Source organism: Microchirus variegatus (assembly GCF_963457635.1).
Source record: "Microchirus variegatus genome assembly, chromosome: 3".
NCBI classification, from domain to species: Eukaryota; Metazoa; Chordata; class Actinopteri; order Pleuronectiformes; family Soleidae; genus Microchirus; species Microchirus variegatus.
The window spans coordinates 24,456,222-24,481,165 of record NC_139804.1 but is presented as its reverse complement, the minus strand read 5'-3'; the positions used below and the strand labels follow the sequence as shown (position 1 = coordinate 24,481,165).

The 24,944-nt window shown below is 39.9% G+C and overlaps 1 protein-coding gene across 2 annotated transcripts in view; it reads left to right on the top strand.

Moving 5' to 3' along the window:
• dscamb (Down syndrome cell adhesion molecule b) overlaps positions 1-18,952 on the top strand; it is a gene marked incomplete at both ends in the record, with an annotated part of 107,237 nt that extends 88,285 nt beyond the window's left edge. The window contains 22 exons of one of the 2 annotated variants that reach the window (XM_083887399.1): positions 285-381; positions 684-812; positions 933-1,100; positions 1,392-1,462; positions 1,729-1,972; positions 2,276-2,422; positions 2,963-3,118; positions 3,338-3,471; positions 3,732-3,885; positions 4,233-4,350; positions 4,487-4,653; positions 5,394-5,492; positions 7,322-7,510; positions 7,873-8,163; positions 9,366-9,542; positions 9,892-9,922; positions 10,172-10,287; positions 10,396-10,545; positions 12,851-13,069; positions 14,241-14,543; positions 18,387-18,524; positions 18,627-18,952. In XM_083887399.1, the coding sequence (XP_083743525.1) occupies positions 285-381; positions 684-812; positions 933-1,100; positions 1,392-1,462; positions 1,729-1,972; positions 2,276-2,422; positions 2,963-3,118; positions 3,338-3,471; positions 3,732-3,885; positions 4,233-4,350; positions 4,487-4,653; positions 5,394-5,492; positions 7,322-7,510; positions 7,873-8,163; positions 9,366-9,542; positions 9,892-9,922; positions 10,172-10,287; positions 10,396-10,545; positions 12,851-13,069; positions 14,241-14,543; positions 18,387-18,524; positions 18,627-18,952 (3,624 nt within the window). Of the gene's footprint in view, positions 1-284; positions 382-683; positions 813-932; positions 1,101-1,391; positions 1,463-1,728; positions 1,973-2,275; positions 2,423-2,962; positions 3,119-3,337; positions 3,472-3,731; positions 3,886-4,232; positions 4,351-4,486; positions 4,654-5,393; positions 5,493-7,321; positions 7,511-7,872; positions 8,164-9,365; positions 9,543-9,891; positions 9,923-10,171; positions 10,288-10,395; positions 10,561-12,850; positions 13,070-14,240; positions 14,544-18,386 lie in introns of both variants that reach the window. The other variant, XM_083887398.1, reaches the window with a different exon arrangement.
• Positions 18,953-24,944: the final 5,992 nt, after the last annotated feature.

Below are 24,944 nucleotides of genomic sequence, written 5' to 3'. Positions count from 1 at the left end.
TTCAATTTAATGGTGATTAAAACACAGCAGGAATAGTACATGTGTAATGCAGTGAAAGATTGCAAGGAATATGTACCTTGGGATAATTGAGTAATTCAGTGTCTCACATGCTTTAGGGTGATAGTTTCTGTCTCCGAGTCTTTGCTTTATCTATGTAAGTAAAGTGTGAAATTGTTGAAGATGAATTCACTGCCCATTCTCACTCAAGTTTAATCATAATTTTACATTTTCTAAATTATATTCTGACCACCTGAAGGCTTTGCATGTTCTCTGTGGCTCTGTAGATTATGCCTACAGTTCGTGAGGACTCAGGATTTTTCTCTTGTCATGCCATCAACTCCTTTGGCGAGGACCGAGGCATCATACAGCTGACAGTGCAAGGTAAACTCCCCCTCACTTCAGGCTCAGTCTTTGTATGTATGGAAGAAGACAAAAGAATCCACTTTAAGAGGAGGCACATTTTTGTAATCTATTGCTTAATTCATTCATTTATCAATGGAATTGCCACACTTGGCCTTTTCAGTCTTATCCATAATCTCAGTGGGAAATCACAAACAGAATGAAAGCAATAGATCTGTCTGGTCTGCCTGCCATTCAGTGCTATTTCAAGACTCAAGATTACCTCTCTGGCTCTGTCTCTGTCTGTTTTTTTCACACACTCATTTGTTCACATGTCGCATCAGAACCACCGGACCCTCCGGTGGTGGAGATCCGGGAGGTCAAAGACAGAACCATAGCTCTTCGCTGGACAATGGGTTTCGATGGCAACAGCCCCATCACGGGGTATGACATTGAATGCAAGAACAAATCAGGTAGACACCTTAATAAAGAATAAATTCACAAATTGAATCAAAAAATACTGAACTTGACTATGGGGTGAACAGGAAATCCATCCATTGTTGACAGTTGTTTCAACCTCTCTGTCCATTTAGCATCTTGGCAATCAGCCCAGGTAACCAAAGATGTATCACCGCAGCTTAACCAGGCAACTATTATTGACCTCCACCCTTCCTCCACTTACAACATCCGCATGGTCGCCAAGAACATCATCGGCAACAGCAACCCCAGCAACGAGCTCACCATCACTACAGATGAAGCAGGTTGGTCAGCTAACTATCATGCAGATGAAATATTAAATTTCACCATCTTCATACTATATTATATAAATGTTAATATCATAATAATATAATTTCTTACATTATTTTTAAGCTATCAGTTCTGTTACTTTATTTGCTGAAAGTGTTGAAAGTTGAAAATGAATGAAAGACTGTGAACATGAAGGTGGATGTATTCTTAACTAATCAGCGCCTTCTATTGAAAAAAAGTAGACATAGCACAATTTCTGCTTTACTTAAACCAGCAGTCCTGATGAATGATGTGCATTATTTCAGCTCCTGACGGCCCTCCACAAGATGTCACTCTGGAGCCCACGTCGCCACAGAGCATCAAAGTCTCCTGGAAGGTGAGGTCCAAAGCACTGGTTTATAGATTAGACTACTCTTTAGTTATTATCATTTAAACTTTACAATATTTCTGTGTCAGAAATTATGTCACTATTTTTGTACATAGATAAATTGAAATAGCTCCACAGTAGCATTGTGACTTTTAAACCAGTCGATTACAAATCATATTAAATGTTGGTGTATGCAATGAATACAAGCAAAATGTAAATGATGAAATGCCCAATGTAGTTATGGTCATATGCCATATTTATGCCACATTTTGCAGCCTCCACAGAAGCACCTACAGAACGGTGTGATCCGTGGTTACCAGGTGGGCTACAGGGAGTACAGTCCAGGTGGGAGCCACCAGTTCACCATCATCAGCTTAGACACAACAGGAGACACCATGGAGAGCATTCTGCTGGACAACCTGAAGAAGTTCACTCAGTACAGTGTGGTGGTGCAGGCTGCAAACCGAGCAGGCACGGGGCCATCCTCACAGCAGGTGGTCACCAAAACCCTCGAGGATGGTAAGTTGAGGATGACTATATTATTATATTGTCAGTTCACAGTGAAGACTTCTGAAATGTGGCGAAAGCCCTGATGTATTTTTGTGTAAAGGCTACCATCTAGTGGATATTTTTCAAACTACATCACAGATGGAAATGCTTCATTTGCTATTGTGCTATTCTGCCTAAAATCAAGTCATTTGATTAATTAATTAATTTTTAATAAAGAATAAATCTATTGATCTAATATATTATATTTTACATAAGTAATACATGACAGTTGCTGCCACTCAGAAAGCCTTTATCCTCTTTTGTCCCTCGTAGTGCCGTCTAGGCCTCCTGAAAATGTGTTGGCTGTGGCCAAGTCTCCAGAGGTCATCTCACTGTCCTGGATGCCACTGCCTAGAGAGGCTCTTAATGGAAACCTGCAGGGCTACAGAGTCATCTACTGGGCCAACCTGCCTGATGGAGGTATAGACAACAACATGATATAAAATCAAAGCACTTCATTTGCCAATACTTTGACTCACCACTACCTGAGAACCCATCCCATTTTCTCATTTTAATTATTTGCGTTTTTTTTTTTTACCATGAATGTTTATATTTTGCTTTGTAGCAGTGATCTGAACCTGCAGTGGTTGGCTCTATTAATAATTCACAATGCAATAACTCCAGCTGGGCCCATTACCTCTGCACTGAGTAACATAAGAAGGATGGAAAAGAGAAGGTCCAAAATTAAAAACAAGAGCAAAAATGAAGAGTAGAAACTCATAATACCTGATTTATTGTGCTGATACACATCATCATCCAGTGCTTGACAAAAATGATCTATACAGTGCAATCAGTTGATTTTCCCAGATGACTGGTGATAAATGTCTGCTTTTGTGAAAGAAAACAGTAATTCATAACTGTTGCTGGTATCCGTGTTATGGCAGTACGCTGCACCAAAGACACACAGTGTAAATCATTTTGATTCTAGAGCTCAATGATGTGTCTCTTCGCTCACATTAGAATTGGGAGAGATCAGGAATGTGACCACCAATCAGCCATCTCTGGAGCTGGACGGCCTGGAGAAGTACACCAACTACAGCATCCAGGTCTTAGCTTTCACCAACGCTGGAGACGGTGTCCGCAGCGAGCAGATCTATGTGCGCACAAAAGAGGATGGTATGAAAAATATTATCACATTTTAATCTATGACACTCAATAAAAACAGTTTACTGTAATACGTTTTTTATAGTTTTGTTCCATAGAGGATAAGAATGTGTCAACTTTTTTCATTAAAAATAGATGATTAGATATTTTAATGAATACCTTCCTTTACCATTTCAACACACTGCATATTCTATAGGATATTTATCTTGGCCCTGCTGTCTTTTTCTTTAGTTCCTGGTCCCCCAGCAGGTGTGAAGGCTGCTGCTTCCAGCAGCTCAGTGGTCTTCGTCTCTTGGCTGCCACCGCTCAAACTCAATGGCATCATCAGGAAATACATCGTCTTCTGCTCGAACCTACATCCCATGGTATTAGCATTTGTATACCATAAAACTGTGATCCTGAAGAACACTATTATCACAATTTTGGTACATTTACACTGACTAATATCTGCAATGAAGAAAAAAAAGTGTATTCACCTGTGCTCTTACATGATACTTTGAACTAAACCATCTGTATATTTGCAGTGTCAACGTGGCAGTCCTTTGTTCATAATTGCATTTCTACTCTCTGGACAAAGCTACTTCTCAGTTATACATAAAGCTTTCCTCTCTTTATTTCTTTACAGGTGATGAGTGAGTTCGAAGCGTCTCCAGATGCGTATTTCTACAGGATATCAAACTTGGCTCGCAACAGACAGTACAGTATCTGGGTGGTGGCTGTGACTGCCGCTGGTCATGGCAACAACAGCGAGAAAATAACAGTGGAGCCTCTTGCCAAAGGTACTCACTAACAATTTCTTTTCATGTTTTTTTCATATTAAAAAAAGGGACAAATGATGTCACATAAAGACCAGGTGGGAATAGGTTATCAGAAATCAAGATTGTTTTAATACAAAATCATGAAAGAATTAACACAACAAGAAAGTAAGATGACAAAGGGATTTCAAATCAGGACTTCTTACAAGAGGTTTTATCAACTTTACCTGAGCTCAATATTACATTTGATAAAGATAAAAAGAAAAAGAAGGATGTACCTCAAATATGGCATAAGGCATAGTTTTACACAGTTAAATTTGAACATGTTTGAACATAAAATGTATGTGTTTGTGCATTTGTATCGTTTACAGCTCCAGCCAGGATCCTGACCTTCAATGGCACAGTGACAACTCCCTGGATGAAAGATATTGTTTTACCATGTAAGGCTGTTGGAGACCCTCCACCTACCATCAAGTGGCTTAAGGGATAGTAAGTCTCACACAAAATAATCATAGACTACTACAGCTCAGAAAGGATATCACACCAGTGTGAAAATGCAGCATGTTTAGTTTATTTATTTATTTATTTTTTATGGAGGAAATTCGAATCTTTTCTTTTTTTTCAGCACCAATGGGACTCCTACCCCGGTCCTGGTGGATGGCCGTCGCAGTGTCCATGGCAATGGCAGCTTCATCATCCGCACAGTGAAAGCAGAGGATTCTGGCAACTACAGTTGTGTGGCCAGCAACAACTGGGGTTCAGATGAGATTACACTTAACCTGCAAGTCCAAGGCAAGTAGTTGCAGGAGTAAAGATACCACAGCTTGGATCAGAAAATGAAATGGGACAGACCAGAATACAACACCTATAGAGAATGCTTACTGTAGAAATAACTGCAGATGAACAATGTTATGGAGGGCTAATCTTGTTCTTTTGGGCGTGACTCATCACCATACCATAGGTGAACATACTGTAGGTGAGAGTAGGAATGAAGATCAACTGATGGATCGAAAGCTTTGTCTTTTGGCTTAGCTCTCTTTTCGGCGATGCAATGGTGCAGTGCAGTGAACACAATACGGCTCCCTCTGCCCCGATTCTCCGGCCAATCTCATGCTCCATTGTTCCCTCACTCGTGAACAAGTTACTTAAGATACTTAAACCAATTCACTTTGGGCGGAGGCGCATTCCACACTCAGAATCCATTGGTTTCATCTGAGAACCATGGCCTCCGATTTAGAGGTGCTCATCCTTATCCCTGCCCCCTTCGTAGTCAGCTGCAAACCGATCCAGTGAGCAGGGTAAATCCCTGAACGATGATGCCATCAGGACCACATCACATGCAAAAAGAAGCGATGTAATCCTCCTGCCACCGAAACGCAACCCCACTTCACCATGGTTGTGCCTCGAGATCCGGTCCATGAATCACAAACAGGATTGGGGAGAAGGCACGCACACCCCTGTCTGAATCTCAGCTCACTGAGGACATTTATTTCAAATACAACTGTGCTTTTTGTCTGTCCCCAACTTCACAGTCCCTCCTGACCAGCCACGCCTCACAGTTACCAAGACAACCACCACTTCAATCACATTGTCATGGATACCTGGAGACAACGGAGGGAGCTCCATCAGAGGTGAGAGTGACACATACACACACACAGGGGCGCAGCTTGTGAACAGGCAAGGCAGGCAACTGCTTTGGGCCCCGAGCCGATAGGGGGGCCCCTGACACTCGGAGCCTGAGGGCTGTTTTTACTGAAATGTGCAGTGACCAGCCACCTCCCAGTCCCCCTTAAACAACAATGGGCGATTTGCAATGACATCTCCCTAAAGGGGGCCCACCTCACGTTAACCTGTGTGAATTTATCGTTCTGCAAGTTGGAAAATGAAGAGGATTATTTGCAGTGTAATGCATATTTTTTTTAATCAGTTTACATATGTTTTTTTCGGTTATTTACAGTATTTTATTGTTCTATATATTTATATTGTTTTATAATGTGGGTTCTTTACAGTGTAATGTATTTTTTATTACGTTTATATAGTTTTTTAAAAGCTTTTTACAGTATTTTATTGTTCTTTACATTTATATTTTCACATACTTTTTAATTCCAAGGTTTTTCCATGTTATTTCATTCATTTTGAAAAAAATATATATTTTGAAGTCATACATTTTTCGTTGGTGTCAGATTATTTGTAACGTAATGGTGATGAACACTGGTTGGAAGGGCCCCCTGGGATTTTTTGCCTAGGGCCCCTACAGACTCTAGAATCGCCTCTGCACACACACACAGATTGAAACCTCTTTAAATTCTCATTGATGTCTTCATGTGGATTCATATACACAAACGTACTGTTCACACACCTATGCATACAAGTATGGGCCGTTTCATCACAACTGTATGTAATGTACACGTAAACAAATACGCTGCAACTTATATACATAGTTCTTCATATAGACACAATCACCTCCTCTCGGCTGCCAATGATAACCAAAGTCATCTTCACCTTTAACTCTGGTCCAACATCTCTGTTCCTGTTTCTCATTATGTGGCTGCTGAGGCTGAGTATTTTGAGTCCTAAAAGGTAGATTAAAAAGCAGCAGGGAAGATTAGGTCTGTTTAAGTGGAAGATTAAAGTGCTCCATCTTAAAGAAAGTGCAATCACAGTGAGACTATTTGTGGTGATTTATCATTGCTTCTAATCACGGGGATCCTGTCTTCTAAATTGTAGTCATCCGTGATAGCTTCTCTGTGATATTTGTTTTGTTTTCATGCTCACATCATATTCTGTCAGGGAACAACACGCACACATACACACACACATCAGCTTGTATTGTATTGGTCAGTCAACAATTTTATCTGGATAATTCTATAGATGGTCACAGGCCTTTCATCAAGTCCCACCAACCTGTCAATTAGTAGACTATAACCATATCATTTCAAATGATGACTATATTCATGTAAGCAGCTGTAAAAGATTATGATTAATTCTACTTTAACATAATCACAGTCAAACTATATTATAAATACTGTATTTATAATGTAATTATATTAAGTGTAGTATATTATATATTAGTATATCATAGATTGTATTAATAAGCCTCAATAATTACTATATAATAGTAAAACATAATTACTTTTTAAACATTTGATAACATTCATATGATACAGTAGAGGCTCAGTATTAATTGGATGAAAGCTGAATCCTACCTGACTGTGTACTTTAATGTACTTCATCAAAAAATATTTTTTGATGAAGTTAAGAAGAGAACATAGAATTTTCCTCTGCTGGATTTGTTATTGACTTTTAAACCTTTTTTCCGAGCTAATAACAGGCACATTATAATTCATCCAGCAATGCATATATAGTTTGACTTTCAATAATTTCTGTATAATTACTATTCAGTTCTTCCCCCTCCCACTTGATGTTTTCCTTCTCTTATATTCATTCTTCTCTGCTTCAGGTTACATCCTTCAGTATTCAGAGGACAACAGTGAACAGTGGGGGAGTTTTCCCATCAGTCCCAGTGAGCGTTCGTATCGTCTGGAGAACCTCAAATGCGGTACCTGGTACAAATTCACTCTGACAGCCCAGAACGCAGTGGGACCAGGGCGCATCAGTGAGATCATTGAAGCAAAGACCCATGGGAAAGGTAGGGAGTGTGGCACGCTAGAGCTTATCAGGTTTGAATCTGAGGATCAGTCCAAATGCAGTGCTTTTATCTGCATTATCTGAGATGACTAAACACTTCTTCATCTGGGAGTCATGTTCCCATAGCTATATTATAGTTTGTTTTTTATGAAAGCCTTGCAACTGATGACAAGATACACATTTAGCTAAATCATCTTCCAAAATGCCCCTAAAAATGATAGGAAACATTGTTTTTTACTTCCATTCGCCTGTAAAATAATCATGTTACTTAGTTAGTTTCAAACTATCATTTTAAACTGTGATGTGATTGTGTCTGTATAACTAAAACAAAAGTGTGTTCTCGGATCTCTCATCTATCTTCAGAACCCCAGTTTGCCAAAGAACATGAACTCTTCACCAGCATCAACTCCACCAGGGCCAGGCTCAACCTTGTTGGCTGGAACAACGGTGGCTGTCCAATCACCTCCTTCATACTGGAGTACCGCGCAGTGGACTCAACCACCTGGACCACAGCCCAGCGCACATCGCTGACTAAGAGCTACGTCCTGTACGACTTGCAGGAGGCGACTTGGTACGAGCTGCAGATGAAGGTCACCAACAGCGCTGGGTCGGCAGAAAAGAGGATCACCTTTGCCACTCTCAACGCCGATGGAAGTGAGTTTGCATTTGTTGAGTCTGGCCCAGAACGGCTCAGATTTGGAGAATCACGGTTTATTTAGCTTATGATTATTAAGAGAAATCTGTTGAGTTTAGGGGCCAATTCAATTCACATTGATGCACTATTTGTTGTTATTAACAGCAGTGACAATACGTCAGCTTTTAATTACAGTTTTTTTTTAGTGCCTTGAGTACATTTTAAGCGTCACTGTTATTTAAGGACGGTTTTGTCAGCCTTTCAACAAATTGACAGGTATTCTGATGCCTCAGTTGAATTAGAAAGAAAACTGGGACTTTCAAATTCTCCACGGGCTGTGATGTTGCTTTATTTGCCACAGGCTACAGAGTGTGTCAGTCACACACAAAGGGAAACGTACAAGCTGTGAAGGAGGATAGGAGGTGGGGAGAGCTATGTGGTGCTCTCCAGACTATTCATTAATTTTCTTTGAAGGGTTTTGCTGAGACATGTGAGCTGCCTGTCAGGATGTTGGTGTGTGTCTGTGTGTGTGTGTGTGTGTGTGTGTGTGAGTGTGCATGCTGCTGTCAGTTCAACAGTGGTTCTCCAGCTCAGCTCAGTGGCCCAGGAGACTAACCGCACATATTCAGTCTCCTACAAACCTACTGCCCCAACACGCTTTTCTCTCTCAGAGCAAAGACAGAAAATATATTTTAATGGTGAATTTAATGAAAAGGCAGGCATTAGGGACTCTCCACCAATTTCAAAGCAGTTACAGAGCCTGTTCCTGCTGACAGCATAGGAATTGATAAAACATTGTTTAAATCCACTTACCAGCTGGGAGTTATCTTTTGTGGTGTGTGGACATTTTCCTCATGTCTGCTTCATGTTTTCTCCTGCAGTTCAGAGGAAAATGAGGTGAAGTGGTGACTTAAATTGCCACTGAATGTGTGTCCATTTGTTTATATGTCTGTTTTGAACAGTCTTGGTCAGTTATAATAGTATTACTTTAAATTCAAGTAAGTAGATTGATATGTTATTTTTTTGTGGTTTTTTTGTTTCTGTTTTTTTTTTTAAATATTCTTACTAAGTAATGTGCCCAACACTAGTTATGAACCCAGTGTGTGCTGAGATGAACTCTGAACTGCTGTGATCTTGGTCATAACGCAGATGGATGGATGGATGTTTCACTGTCTTTCATAATTAATTCCTCATATGAGTGGATTTGTCTTCTTCCTTCAAGGTACCATCCCCCCCTTGCTGAAGACAGGAGATCCAATCTCAGACAACATGTCAGGCAGCGGAGGTCTGAAGATGGTGGTGACCATCACCTCCATTCTTGTAGTGGCTGTGCTGGTCTTTATCATGCTTATGGTGCTGAAGAGGAGACGGAGGGAGCAGAGGCTTAAGAGACTCAGAGGTGAGTTCAAGATTACTTTGGACACTGAAATTATTAAACACCACATAAACTTTTGTCTAAAATATGTAAAAAAAAATGATCCAGACATTCACCCACATGTTGTACACACTTCATGAATGTGTACACATATGCTTGCCAACACAGCTATAAGGATACAAATCAAGGAAAAGTGATATATAATAATACATTTCGTCGTAATACAGTTTGTCTCTTCGGGTGAAACATTTCCAGGTCTCCAAACCTTTTTATTAGAAAAGTTGTGAGTGAATGTACAGCACCTTCACTGCTTTAGCTTCTCAGCCAGTACAGAACTATCATGGTATTAACTGCCTCTTTGCTGAATTTACAGATGCCAAAAGCCTGGCAGAAATGCTGATGAGGTATGTATGCTTGATTTTAATTTATGCTTGCTGCTTTCCTTTAAGCAGTGGACATAAATCACAATGTAGCCCAGAGTTACAGTCCCTACCAGTAAAAATCAAATATATTGCACACACGTTATGCTGTCCCTCTTGCCTTCTTACAGCCACTTATCAACTTAAATTGAACCGAATTAGCATTTCTGCAATACAATAAAAAATAATTACTCACCTGAAACGTAATGAAATTCTACTCATTAATCTCCCCAGTAAGAACACGCGGACGCCAGACACGGTGAACAAGCAGCAACAGACGCTAAGAATGCACATCGACATCCCCAGAGCCCAGCTACTCATCGAGGAAAGAGACACCATGGAGACAATCGGTAAGACACACTCGAAATGAGAGCAGAATACAGTATATTAATGCTGATGTGACTCTTTCTTGTCTGCCTCTTTTTCCTACTTTTCTGATATTGTTTTCTGTCTCGTAGATGACAGATCCACTGTGCTGCTGACAGACAATGATTTTGGGGAGACAAACAAGCAGAAATCCTCCACAGTCACTCATACAGTCCACTACCAGTCTCTGTCCCAGGCCACTGGGCCACTGGTGGACGTGTCCGATGCCAGGCCTGGAACCAGTGAGTCCCACCACCGTCAGTGCTCAACATTTTTTTCTTCTCTTACTACTAATATTACTGCAATGATGATGTGTCCTGTGTTGCTGTTAATATTGCTCATGTCTTCTGGCTAAAGCAGCCTTTTTGGTTTAATTTCATGACTATGAAGTCATGATTATTGCACACATTTCCCTCAGCACCATTAAATAGCATAATGATAGCACTCCATCCACATCTATCCAAACAAAATGCAAAGCAATTTTTTTTTTTTTTTCAATTCAACTTTTTCATAGATTGCCATCATACAGTGGGTGAGCCGACTCACAGCAGTGATTACAAAGAGCCAGTCCTGGTGCTTGATCTCCACTGAAGCAGAACTGATGAAGAATAACCATCTCCCTACTTCATTTTGACATTATACTCACCTGACTGTGCACATACACTCAGACTTAGACATAATCAGATGAGTGATGTGCTGTTTTTTTTGGTGACAAGGCACATGCTGTATGTTAAATTACCCCCAGAGTATTTGCCAGTACAGATTCAGATGCCACAAATTATGTTAACTTAGTACAGAGGGACATGCAGCTTAGTATGTCAATCAATCAATTAATTAAAAACATTAAAAAAAAAAAAAAAAAACTAAGTAAATACTTTCACTATTAGCATAATGTCTTTTTAAGGTGTGACAGCTCACACAGATGGATGCTTGCACACACGCCCTTACCCTATATAAATGCATACTGGATCATAAAATGCACATCACGGTACAACACAGCTGTCTAAACACAAACCACGACAAAGCCAATCACTTACCACAATCACACACATGCATTTCCGCACAGACAGTCATGAGATTGGTTCGTTTAACCTGGCCATTGGGGCATGAATTCCATTTGTGCTGACAAAGCTGCTCCCCCCCCCCCGTTGGCCAAACACCTCCATCGTTTCATCCCCCCATCCACTGCTGATGAAATTACTGTCTGACCTGCTATGATTACCAGGAATATTCTTCTCTGTTCCAATCCTGAGAATTTCTCAGAAAGACTCTTATTTTGAGCCTGTGCCAGCAAGTGCATGCTCAGTAGCAGCCTGTCAGGGTCAGACTGAACATGAAAAATGTATTTATATCTGTATATGGAGACAGTTTGTGCTCGAAATTGACGATAATGTTACTTTGTGCTGTGAGATGTAATGGTTAGTGTTGACACATTTCCTTCATCTTCTGCTACAAATTATGTAGTTTAAGCTTAGTCGCCATGGTCAGTTTTCTCTCATCATATTGATGAAAGATAATAATGTACAGTTTGTCTTGCAACAGAAGAAATTCTTCAATCCTGATTCATACCTATCTAAAGATCAGTTTAAGTGCTGGAGGCAAGTGTCCCCTATGGGCTCCCATTTGTTTATTTGGTTCCACCATTCAGAAGGATGACTGGAATAATTTATTTCCATTGAATTACTCCAGTCATTTGTAATTTCAGAGAGACTAATGCCATTTTCATAGCTGACCAATATGAAATAATGCTATTTGTATGATACTAATTATTATACACTTAAAGGGACAATATGTAGTATTTATGGGTTTATATTACCCAAAATCCACTTTTGTATACATATTATGTGCTCCTGCATTGTCTAGTCGCTGTATAATATTCTTTGTTTCATTTTCGTGGTGTTTCAAAAAGTCATTTAAAATAACATGGTCGCGGACCGCGGTCGCATAGCCACTGTTAGCAGCGAGACGCCATGTTTCTACAGGAGCCTGTAAGGACAAACGCGAGAGAACAAATCAAGCGTCTCTTTACTTGTAGCGGAAGTCCCGCCTCCACTCTCTCCGATTCGTCTGCTACCCGCGGTAGCTCGCCCTCTCCCTCACCTCACGAACCTCATCTGCTGACACGGAGAAAGACGACGAGGACGACATTTGACCAGCTGCGGATACCGTAGCGCTCAGGGAAGGGAGGGGGTGAGCAGAGCAGCAGGTCTTTGTTGTAAATTTCAGCCTCTCCTCTAGATGTCACTATAAACTACTTACTTCCCCTTTAAGTATTCTTATAAATGAGATACTATAATATAAATGAGATAAACACTAATATTCACAGAGGCATTTTAAAGTAATTGTAAATATCTAAATACATCATTTTAATCGAAACAAAATGTTCCAGTTAGACAAAAGTGCTATTTTAATGTTTGACTTATTAAACAAAAGTAGATTTGCTGTTTTTATTCTTCTCTTTTAAACAATGTTCTCTCTCTCTCTCTCTCTCTCTCTCTCTCTCTCTCTCTCTCTCTCTCTCTCTCTCTCTCTCTCTCCTCTCACTAGATCCCACTGCCAGACGCACTGCCAAAGCTGGTCCTGCCGCGACACGGAGCCGCTACGCCAGCCAGTGGACCCTCAACAGGCCGCACCCCACCAGCTCCTCACACACCCTGACCACTGACTGGAGACTCCCCACACCACGCGCCACTGGATCTGTGGACAAGGAGAGCGACAGCTACAGTGTCAGCCCCTCACAGGATACAGGTTATCTATCTCATTATTGTATTACTGTATATTAGACATAAACAAACTAAATTTAGCATTTTAGCATTTAAAACAGTTATTGCAATGCCAATTCAAATCATGCTAACACCAAACTGCATTTCAATCTCATTGGAGATTGGGTATGAGTCTGGGACGAGGTGTGACTAACGGACATGGATGCATAAAATGCCTCTGTATGCAATTGGATAGACCAACAACCAATCAGACCATGAGCTGGATGATGTATGCAGAATGACAAAAAACATAAACAACTAACAACTTTTGTCCGGGGGATCTCCATGGAGCAAGTCACTCCAGCTAGTCCAAATGCTGCCACTTGCCTTTTGACAGGAAAAAAGAAGAGACAACATCACGCCTGCTCCCTCCACTATTCGTTTTAGGATTGATTTAAAAATGTTATTGTTGGTTTTTAAAGCTCTTAACGGTTTGGCCCTATCTTTCCTATCGGAACCCCATCCCTGGGCTAAAAACCCGGGGCATCAGGCCTTTTCTGTAGCTGCCATTAAAACTTTGGAACAAGTTACAGATAGAAATTAAAGCTGCCCCTATCATTAAACATGTTAAATCACTCATAAAGACCCACTTCTTCTCCTTGGCTTTCACTTCAGGATAAGAATATTCAACCCGGACACTTCTATCTATTTTTACCTTGATACTATTTAATTATGTCACTGTTTTACTGTTTTAGTTGTATGTTTTTATTGCTTTTATACCTTTGTTTTCTACCTTTTATGTCGCTGTGCCTTTAAAATGGAAGCAACAAGTGAATAAAAAACGGCTGCCATGTTGGATATACTGTTTACAAAAGCTGTTAGATGTCGCTTCTCTATTGTCATTGCCTTAATCCTGCCTATAGTTTGCCAGGGGTTTGTGATTGGTTCCCTTTTTTAGGAGATTGCCAAAATGGTCTGTAGACTCGGCTGGGTTCACCCACGCTAGTCCTCATGTATAGCAGCTAGTTGTTCTCTGGTGGCATCCCGTGTGTTGAAGTGCTGTGTCGTGCAAAAGACCAAAAATGACCACAAATGAAAGTTTATTGTGTGAATATACTGGCTGCACCAGTATTTCAATTGACCATGTTACATTAAACTCTAATGACACAATATGGTCATGTCTTACATATATCACCTTTAAAGCTGTTCTAAAGTGTGTGACCTCTGACCCTCAGATCGTGCACGGAGCAGCATGGTATCAACAGAGAGTGCATCCTCCACCTATGAGGAGCTGGCCAGAGCCTATGAGCATGCAAAGATGGAAGAGCAGCTCCGCCACGCCAAGTTCACCATCACTGAGTGCTTCATCTCTGACACCTCATCCGAGCAGATGACAGCAGGGACCAACGACTACACCGACAGCATGACCTCCAGCACACCGTCTGAGTCAGGCATATGCCGTTTTACTGCTTCACCGCCCAAACCTCAGGATGTCAGCCGGGTCATGAACATGGCCGTGCCCAAGGCACACAGACCTGGTGAGGAAGCAGATTTAACCACACAAAGAATACACAACTCATTTAACCTTGTGTTTTACCTGCAAACTTTCAGAAACCATTAACTTGCCATTTCTTTTGCAGCCTCTAGTTTGGGATCATCATTTGTCACCTTATAACCACGCTTGCAATAATAGAACTTATACATTATATCTACATAAGGTATACTGTGTTTCCCTGTAGAATATCTTATGATGATGAAGAAAATGTAGATTTAACTTTGATCGAGTTTCAATCCTGAGGACACATCCTGATTCCTCATTAAATTATAGTGTCGTACTTTAGACTCTGTGGAAGAATTTTTCATGGTCTCCAGTGGGAGTAGCTGCTTGTTTTTCCACAACCTTAAGAGAGCTATAACACAGTATACAATTCCATCTTACATCGTAAACAAGAATTATGAGATGCAGTTCCTCCAAAAGCACCCCAGGGATTCCTTTTATTGTAAGAAAACAAAGAACTTATCGCTTCTTTTTTCTAAACTTCATGAAGGCTTCGTCTCGTGTGCTACATTTGATGTTTGAGGGAAAACCTGCTCTTCCCTCTTAGGTTGTACTTTACATGACCCTCTCCTCACCCAGGTAGCTCTGCAGATCAATTACATGGTCTGGCAGAGCATGGAGACTTTCTGCTGAGCACACATGGAAGCACAGACATTTTGAAACACAGCTTTTCTACCTGACAAATGCACTCATCACATCCATCACTCTATCTGGTGCCATGGATCTGGGGGCAATGATAATTAGCGTTGTTGATGTTGCATCCCAGCACAAGAAATATTATGTCTGTGTTTGTGTGTGTCTGTCTGTCCCAGGATCCTCTGTTGGCCACAGAATTTAGGCAGTCAGATTGCTTCTTACATTTTGAGCCTCATTATGTTTGTGTGCAAAACAGCACACTCAAAGTGCTTGCTCACCAGAGAGAGAGGGTGACTAAAGGCTATCTGTCAACATCATCTAAAGCTAATGTCACTCAGTATAAAACAGCACTTAATTGCTACAGTGGAGACTTCTCAGTGTAATACCAGCCCCTCAGCCTTTCATGGAACTGTACAGGCATAAGAATCAGGCTGCTTTGCTCCAACTGTTTTCTAGTTACAGAGTGTTTGTTTTGTCACAAAGTAAACAATATGCACTGATGTAAAAGAAAGTGTTGTTCAAGCAGCAACATTAAATACATATTGAGTGATTCAGGCCTAAAAGTTATACATTTTATTAAAATATTGGCGTTTTCAAGTTTAATAGCTGTGTCAAACGTTCTGTATTTCAGCTGACTCTGCTGCCAATAGACTGTAGATTGCTCTCCTGGGAGACAAGCAATTACACACAGAAACATGAAGCAACCATTGCATCTATTTAATAAAGTAAATTAATTTTCAATTTTCCCAGGATCTTAGGGGATCCAATGGCTTCGTGGATAATAGGCTCTTAGAGAAAGGCTTGGGTCTTACACACAGATTGTGGAAATATGTTGCTTAGTTGTCCCTCTTTTTACACACGATAGCATCATTGAGGGAGACCACTGACATATTACCTCACTGAATTTGAATGGTTGGTCGAGATCAAAGATCTACAAGCTATTACAATACTGTCATATCATCACCTCCTGAAGTTGTTATGATGAATGTGTTATAAGGAACCAGTTTCCTTTTTAAGCATGAATTTGGAGTCATGTTCTTAAGCCCAGACACATATTTACTATGTTTTAAGCTTCAATTTGGTCATAGTCAGTAATTTCTTGCAGGTTTTAGATGCTAAATGTACCACTGTGTTGAGTTGGTACCTTTGAACATCAGTGTTTGTTGACATACTATTACTACTATTATACTATCAAACACTTAACATGTTTATACTTGCTGCACTAAGTTCTTACGAGTGCATGATACAATACTGAAACCCAGACCCAGTGTGGAGGTCAGTTTGACTGACAGCTGATGAACGATCCAGCTTCAAACTCATCTCTGTCTCTATTGCATCCGACTGACCTAAACTGACCTCACCTGTCCATCACAAGTTTAAAGGTTAAAGAGAGTTTAAAGCCATGTTTCCATCATGGTACAGTCTGGTTTTGTTTTGTTACAGTAAGCTACGGTATGGAACCATATAGCCCTTGGTCTGGCTTGTGTTTCGACGGAGAACAGTACCTTTACTTGGTAGGCGAGTTGTGCACTGTGCCTGCTGGCCGCGCCAGCACTTTGTACGTGAATAGACTTCAGGTGTTCTGTCACCCAATCAGCTGACTGTCTCCACCCGGACCGTACCATTACTCCAAGGGAAGGGTACCAAAAAATGGAACGGTTAGGGTCTGGTTATTATGGTACTATTTGCAAAAAAAAAAAATACCATACTGTACTAAACTGTTCCAGTGTAGCACTTCTTTCACCCCCTGTGGACCCTGTGTACCATATCTCTCTCCCACTGCCCCTCCTCAGTCTTGCACACACACAGATAGAAAGGGTCAGTATTTTAGTAAGTTATGTGTTGTAAATCTGTCTTTTACCGTAGAGTTACTTGTCTAGACTGCATCCAGGAAACTTGGAGCTGCATGGTGCAGGAACTGCAGCAGCTGTTACACGCAGAGGCACTTTGTCAGGCAGTTGTTTAGCGAAGGGATGCTGCTGCTTTGTGTGTGGTCCCATTAACTGTACAATCTGCATTTTACTGCCTGATGAATTTTTCCGAACACATTTCTCATGACTTCCCACAATTAACACCTAAATCTATATTTAACTGAATTAACATTCTTGGCTTTACACCAATACTGGTGCTTGTACTAATTGGGCTTATTAAAAAACACAGTGAATTATTCATTATTCCCGAGAACCCAAAGATCCATCGACTGAGGTCACAGGCTGGACTGAATCTGCAGAAACAGTGATGTATGTTCGAGTTCTTAGGCTGAATGGCTGGCTGTGTATGTGTGTGCATGTGTGGGCTGTGTACATGAAAGTGTGTGAGAGATAACGCGGTGGGACGTGATTTTTAGTGGTGAATCATACTGGATCTCTCAAATATGAATGTCAGAATGCTCCGATGTGAATTAAACACCACAGACTACATCTGGCAACACACGACCTTATTCGTGATGGGCTAATTTGCTCCTTTAAATATTAACAGTAGAAAAGATACAGTAGCAGTGAAGGTACCATAAACTCACTGGACCAAAAATAAAGTGTTTCTCCTCAGACACTCAAAACAATTAGCACAAGATTAAAGAGGTAGCTTTTAATTTGGGTTTATTACTCAGTGAGTATAATAAATATGATCTGGTTTGTCTTTAATAAATGGGCTGTTTTCTCCTCAACTTATCTTTTAGTACAGATCAGGCTTGAGAGAGTGAAATACAAGCAACAATGTAGAGAATGTGATTCATTAAAAAAGCTTTCTGGTAGTAGAGATACACATCCATTATTCAGCTTCACCACAGTAAGAACAAGAATCTCATCAAATACAATGGAGATAGCATTCCTATTCCTTTTCCTATCAGGTAATTGATGCACATTTTTTCCTGACAGCTACCAAACCAGATAGATTCACACTTGGAGAAGAATATTACATTACAATCATGGTTATATCAGTAATATGTATGTGTGTATATATATATATATATATATATATACATACACATATACTACTGACTCTTTTATTCACAGCTTTTTGTATTTTTCAGCTCCTTGTTTTGTGCATAGAACAAAACATTGCTGTGTTAGTTTTGTCCGAGGGAGCTGGTTTCAGGAATACAAGCTCTAATGAAGATGCTATTGCCATTATTTTACGGCAGCTTTGACATTTGCCACCTGCTTTTCTCCTATGTGTTCCCTTCCAGGGGGAGAGCTGTTCCACTTGCCACCTTACCTCCGTATGGACTTCCTGTTGAACCGTGGTGTGCCACTAGCAGCCAGAGGTGGAGGAGTCAGCAGCAGCAGTGGCAGCAGCAGCAGTGGAGGAGCAGGAGGAGGAGCAAGTGGTGGTAGTAGTAGTAGTAGTGGTGGTGGTGGTGGTGGTGGAGGAGGAGGAGGAGCAAGTGGAGTCGGTGCTGGTGCTACAGGGGAAACAAGAGTAGGAGGAGGAGCCATGGGCCAGACCTGCCTGGAGCCCCAGAGGAGCCGTACCTTGAAGAGGCCACCTCCAATGGAGCCCACCCCCATGGAAGTGCCCACACCCAGGGAGGTGCAGCAGTGGCAGCCAGGAACTGCCTCCACCCTCCCCCATAGGGATGTCCGGGAGAGGGGAGAGGCCCGGGGTGAGGTCCGCGCAGACGCCCCCTCCTCAGGAGATCTTGCCCAAGCACAGGCTGCCAAGCTCAGCACCTCTCAGGAGTCACTGCTGGACTCCAGAGGACACCTGAAACAGAGCAACAATCCCTATGCCAAGTCTTACACTCTGGTATAACACTGGGACTCACAGCGGACTTCTTCAGACACAACAGGACTTCTGCAGACACAATGGCAGAGGAAGAACAGACGACAGGCACAGGAACAGTTTTCCACAACAGAAACTGTTGTATATAGAGCCGTTTCTGACATGCGTCTGAAGTGGATGCTTTTCTTTGAGTCTGTCTTTCTTTCTTTCACTCTTTTCTTTCTGTCCTCTGTCGCTCCTCTCTGTTGCTTTCACTCTTTACATTCTCTCTCACCTTGCGCCTCTTCTGATTAATTTTCTCTCACAGGTTTTATTTTCTACCTGAGTATTCTTTTATTATAAAGTGACAACTTATGAAGATTGCCAAAATGATTTATTTAAAATTTCAGAAAGAGAAAAAATACTATTGAATTTATATTAAGGACCGTTATAGTCATTATTATTATTATTATTATTATTACTATTATTACTATTATTATTATATAAAACAAAAAACAATCTTAAAAAAAAACAAAGGGAGAGGAAGGAGGACTCTGGAGCACTCTGCAGGAGAACGTTGCTTTCTTAATTTATTTTTATTTTATTGTGGTAGTGTGATGAAATCTGTGACTGGGTAACTTGAGGGTTTTTTAGCACTATGAAGAGCCAACAGAGGAGAAGAAGAGCGATGCTGGACACGACCGCCAATGCTGACCAATCTTAATGTTTTTCAACCTTTCTGATGACTGCATGGCGACTGATCAAATGACAATTAATAGGAATGGCTGGAAATCCCAAAAAAAAGAGAATTTTTGTCACACTATGAAATTATACAATGTGAATATATATAAAGAGATCACTTTTATTTGTGGATATTATGGGGGGAATGATTTGGTTAATAAAGTCCTTAGTCATGTTTGCACACATCTGACTTTGCTTCGTATGTGTCAAAACAAACGTCCCTCCCTGTGCTCGACTGTCTCTCGCTCCTCCATAATTTCTCCTCTTTTCAACTGTTCATACTTCATTTATCTCAAACTGATAACATCGGAAAACATTATATGTATTACTTGCACTTACACAACAACACTTATCAAGTCGTTAAGTAGTTGATTAACCAGCTCAAGTGTCATATTGTGTCATTTGTGACCTTATTTAGACAAATGTGTCAAAGTAAAAAGGGTCACTTCGCCTCCTTTGAATTGTCAGCTTACTAGTCATTTAACATACCATTAGGCCTTTTTAAAATATAGCCTTTGACACTGAAGGAAATTTGTTATAGTTAAAATTATCCTGATTCTATTGATGGGACCTGATTTTTAGGTTTTATCATATGCATGTTTCAGGAAGAAAGAGCCTAATCAGAGAGCTGTATTATGGGAAGATTCTAATTAGACTCCATAGGCTACATGTCACAGTTTTATTCACCATGAATCTGTTCAAAAATAACAAAATATAATTATTTCGAAGATGCTTTCTTCTTCTCCATCGTGTATTTATTGAGGCAAATGGAGGAAACGTAATAAAACAGGAATAAACACATACTAAAAACTAAACAAAAGATGGTGAAACAAAAGAAAGCTGGACTCTTCATGTGAATGAGGTACATCATGGTGTCATCATGCATGAACTGCAAGGGTAAGTTACCATGAGATGATGTGCAAAACATACAAGCAAACAGAAACATTTAAAATATTAAACCAAATATCAAACAGCCATTAAAAGAAACCAGTAAAATATTAAAATAAAGTGTAAAATGTAAGACCAGAGTGTAAAAAGTAAGGTCATACACCACTGGAACAACCAAGAATTTAAAAAAAAATAGAATGCAATAAATTTAACAATCAAAATCAATGGCAATGAATATGTCGTGCAGTTGAAGTGAACAATCAGTTCAATAGTAGAAGAATGTAACTGAGTAAAACACAATCAACAATGATAAATATGTATAAAGTTCAAGTGTGTAGATTGTTTAACGTATAATAAGTTTGTATCAGTCTGTTGGAGAAGGTGCTCTGCTGCATGTCCAGTGTGAGGTGGAGAGGGTGGTGCAGGTTGGTAATTGCCACAGCTGTGGCTGATCAACAGATGGCGCTGTGCAGTCACTGAATTTAGCTCATTTCTTGCCAACATTGAGTGAGCGTGTGGTGTTTGAGAAGGTGGAAATGGAAGGTTCAGGCCCCAGAGCAATTTATGAGAATCTGAAAAGAGACATCAGTGGGAACTCAGCAGTCGGTTCCACTAAGTTTCTATCTTCCATTTGCATGAGCACACCACTCTGACCACGGTGAATTATTCATGCCAGCACTGACACTGGGGCCCGAGATCAGCATTACACAGTCACACTGATCGCTATACAGAGCACTGAAGAATGTGAATGAGAGCACAGGCAGGGAAAAGACTGCATTCACATATATACATATAAATGTATACTATGGCAATCAGTTCTACTGATGAATTAAATGTCAATCTTAGTCTTACTCTTAGTTTACTGATCCACCTGGAATACTTTGTGCATTTAATAATTCAAAAATGGTCAAAATATAGATATAATGTGGATGAATGACAATAATAATGTATGAAATGTATGACTGCATGTGCAGTTGGCCTCACACATTAAGAAACAGGATTTTAATGTTAGTGCGTGACTTGCCTACTGGCCATTGTCACAAACCCCACCACACTGAGAGGAAATGTAGGATACAGGAATTTGTTAAATTAATTAATTCATGAATTGGTTGTTTTGTCAGTTCCACACAGCACCTAGTGTTTAGGATGTAAATTATACAATTATACAAATATTTATTTTATTTATTATTTAAACTTCTCATTAACAACAATGTAAGAGATAAACAAAGAATATAAACAACACTACAACAGACAGTTGGGTAGAAAAAAAAATATGGAAATATGTATAACAGTAAAAAAAATCTTCTTTAGTAACACATACGTGTCTTTAGGGACTTTATATTAGAGAGTTGGATCTCTTTATAAAAACACCTGGGTGGGGTCTTTATGAATTCTGCCTTGGCTAAAATAATCAAAACATTAATAATTTGGTCCAGTTTCGTGTTCTCTATTGTTGCACCAACAATAATATCATTATCATTTATATGAGTAACAAGTCTGCATTTTCTATTTAACCATTTCATACAGTGTTTCCAGAACATTTGGGCATGAAACTTAAGGTGAGTCTCAAAGTTAGATTCACCTGCTGCTCACCTACATCGTCATTTCCGCCGGCGCCACAGCCGCGTGACGCAGTTCCGGTAGCGCTTTAAAAACTCCGCGGTAAAAATATGAGGAAAAATTTAAGACAGAAGAGACGCCGTGCTGCAGGTGAGTTCGCTGTTCCAGTTTATTTTATGGACATACATGGCTCATGTTTTGCCAAGTTTTGATAATAATGCCCATATACACAAAGTACGGAGCCGCAGTATTGACTTGTGTGTGTTTGTGTTTAGAGTATTTCATGGTGTTTGTCAGGTGTGTGAGCTCAACATTGCCCTCTATAGGTAAGGAGTGACTTTTATTATCTACTTAGCTCTACTTGGTTTAAATTCATTTTGGTCAGCCACATGTTATTGCTTGTTACTTAGAGCAATATTTTCTAAACAGTTTGTGAGGTGGTTTTGTGTGGCTGTGAGCCACCATGGCGTTTCAAAATCCATTTACCTCCCAGTCATTTATTTTACACTTGAGCACATTATTGCATTAATATTCTATACATTAACTTGTTAGAAAATTGAAAATGTGTCTTTTTTGCTAAGTCGAGCTACAACTGAACTGGAGTTCACATCTCTAACCATCCTTTGCTGCCGTGTTGGCCTATAGCCCGTCTTTCAGGACACATGGCTCTATTCAGACCAGACCACAATTTTTGTTTTCTTTTACAACTTTTTAAGAAAGTGAAATACCTGGTCAGGTTTTGGTTTGTTTGCTGTCAAGCAAAACTATCAGACCTGAAGGGGCAACATCTGTGTGTATACACCAGCATATAGGCACGTGGCTTTTATCCTGTCAAACTGTTTTTTTTAACAGTACAATTTTCTGAAACTTTTAGTGGTTTTTCAGTCATACTTAACCTGTTTGCAACCGTCCTGCTTTACTACTGCAACGTTGCTGTTTCCTCTGTCCGTTTTGAAAGAAAGAGTCACTTCCTGTGCGCAGCACAATGGAAAAGGAAGAACTGCTATCCTGAGAAAGATATAGGTATTGGACAGAGATGTGGAGCTGATAGGCTTGATCATCCTTGTATGAACTCCTTTGACAATGGTTTGTTTATATTAAAGTTACACTACAATTTTAAACTATAACACGCAAATCTTTTCATAAGATGTAATCAGTTTTCACTGGCTTGCTTATCTGTTTGAATGCAGCACACAGAAAAACTCTGGTTGTGTATTTTGTTAGTTTTAATAGTTTTATCAACTCTCCGCATTGGACACCGTGTCAGTCAGAGCAGGCGGGGAACAGACCAGTGTCCTTCCAACTGGGTTTCTTAATGAGGAGCCTGAAGACTTGGCAGGAGACATGAGGGCAATTTAGAGCGCTAGAGACGGAAAGACTTCCCCCCCCTGAGTTCACACATCACTACCTCACTCCTCTCTCCACGGCATCATAAGAACGCCGCCTCTTCCCTCACATTGTGCTCGACTCTTTGTCTCTCTTTTGGACCCATTATTTTCTCCTCTTCTTGTTTCTGACCTCCCTCATTCTTGTCTTTGTGTCACATCACTCTATTGATCCAGCAGCTTGACAGTCTTTGTCCTCTGTGAGATGTCTCTCACTAGAAAATGTCCCCCATGAGTTTCTCATTCTCTTCATGCATTTTTCTGCTTTATCTGAAGTTGTGTCTTACCACAGTATTCATAAATGCCGTGCCTTAAAATTGCTGTTAAACTTTGCCGTTACAGAAGTTTGTTTAAGATTCATGTTACAGAAAACAAATTCACAGCTGTATATATATATATATATATATATTTTTTTTTTAAACATTTCTGTTTTTCATAGAGCATCCAATCATAGGATAAAGACAACAGAGAACTGATACTGTCTCACTTCTCGGCATGATATGGAATTTAGATTTGCATTCACCAATCTCGATGCGTACTGGATTTATTTGTGTATATTGTACATTATTTTAAAATGGATGCATGCAAACATATTTTCCGGTGATATTCTCAAGATTTCATGCAGCTTAATCAAATAACTCCAAGGGCAAGTTTTCGTTATTGAAATGTAGATGTATATAGATATAGCAGATATTAGCTGTAAAATGTATTATCATACAGTCAGGTCCATAAATATTGGGACATCAACACAATTCTCTTCTTTTTGTCTCTACATAGTACCTTATATTTTGGTAGAGCTGCAACTAACAATTATTTTCGTAATCGATTAAAATGACGATTATTTTCTCGATTAATCGATGAATCGGTTGGTCCATAAAATGTCATAAAATGTTAAAAAAAACATTGATCAGTGTTTGTCAAACATGGAAATGACGATGTTCTTGAATGTCTTGTTTTGTCCACAAACCAAAATGTTCCGTTTTAATGATTTCTTTGTTATGTGGAGCAAAGACTAAGAAAATATTCACATTTAAGAAGCCGAAACAATCAGAAATCTTGTTTTAATCGTGAAAAAAGCTTCAAATCGATTAATCAATTATCAAAATAGTTGGCGATTAATTTAGTAATCGATTAATAATCGATTCATCGATTAATCGTTTCAGCTCTATATTTTGGTATTGGTTATTGGCCGAAGCACTCCCGATTTATCTGCAAAAAGTCCAATATCGTGCCTCCCTATTGAAATGAAGTAAGACGAGACCTCAGAGTTTGTATGTTAACATTAATTTTGTGTTCCATGTTAATGATCATTAAATGACCGTTCAGTCTTGTTCAGAGATGTCTTAAAGGCCAATTAATTACACAAAAGCGGTGACTGGTAATTGTACACAGGCCAATAGTTTGATTGTAGCCATTGATTGTAGTTTGATGTGACATGAGAAGACATGGCTTTTAATCTGAATAATAAT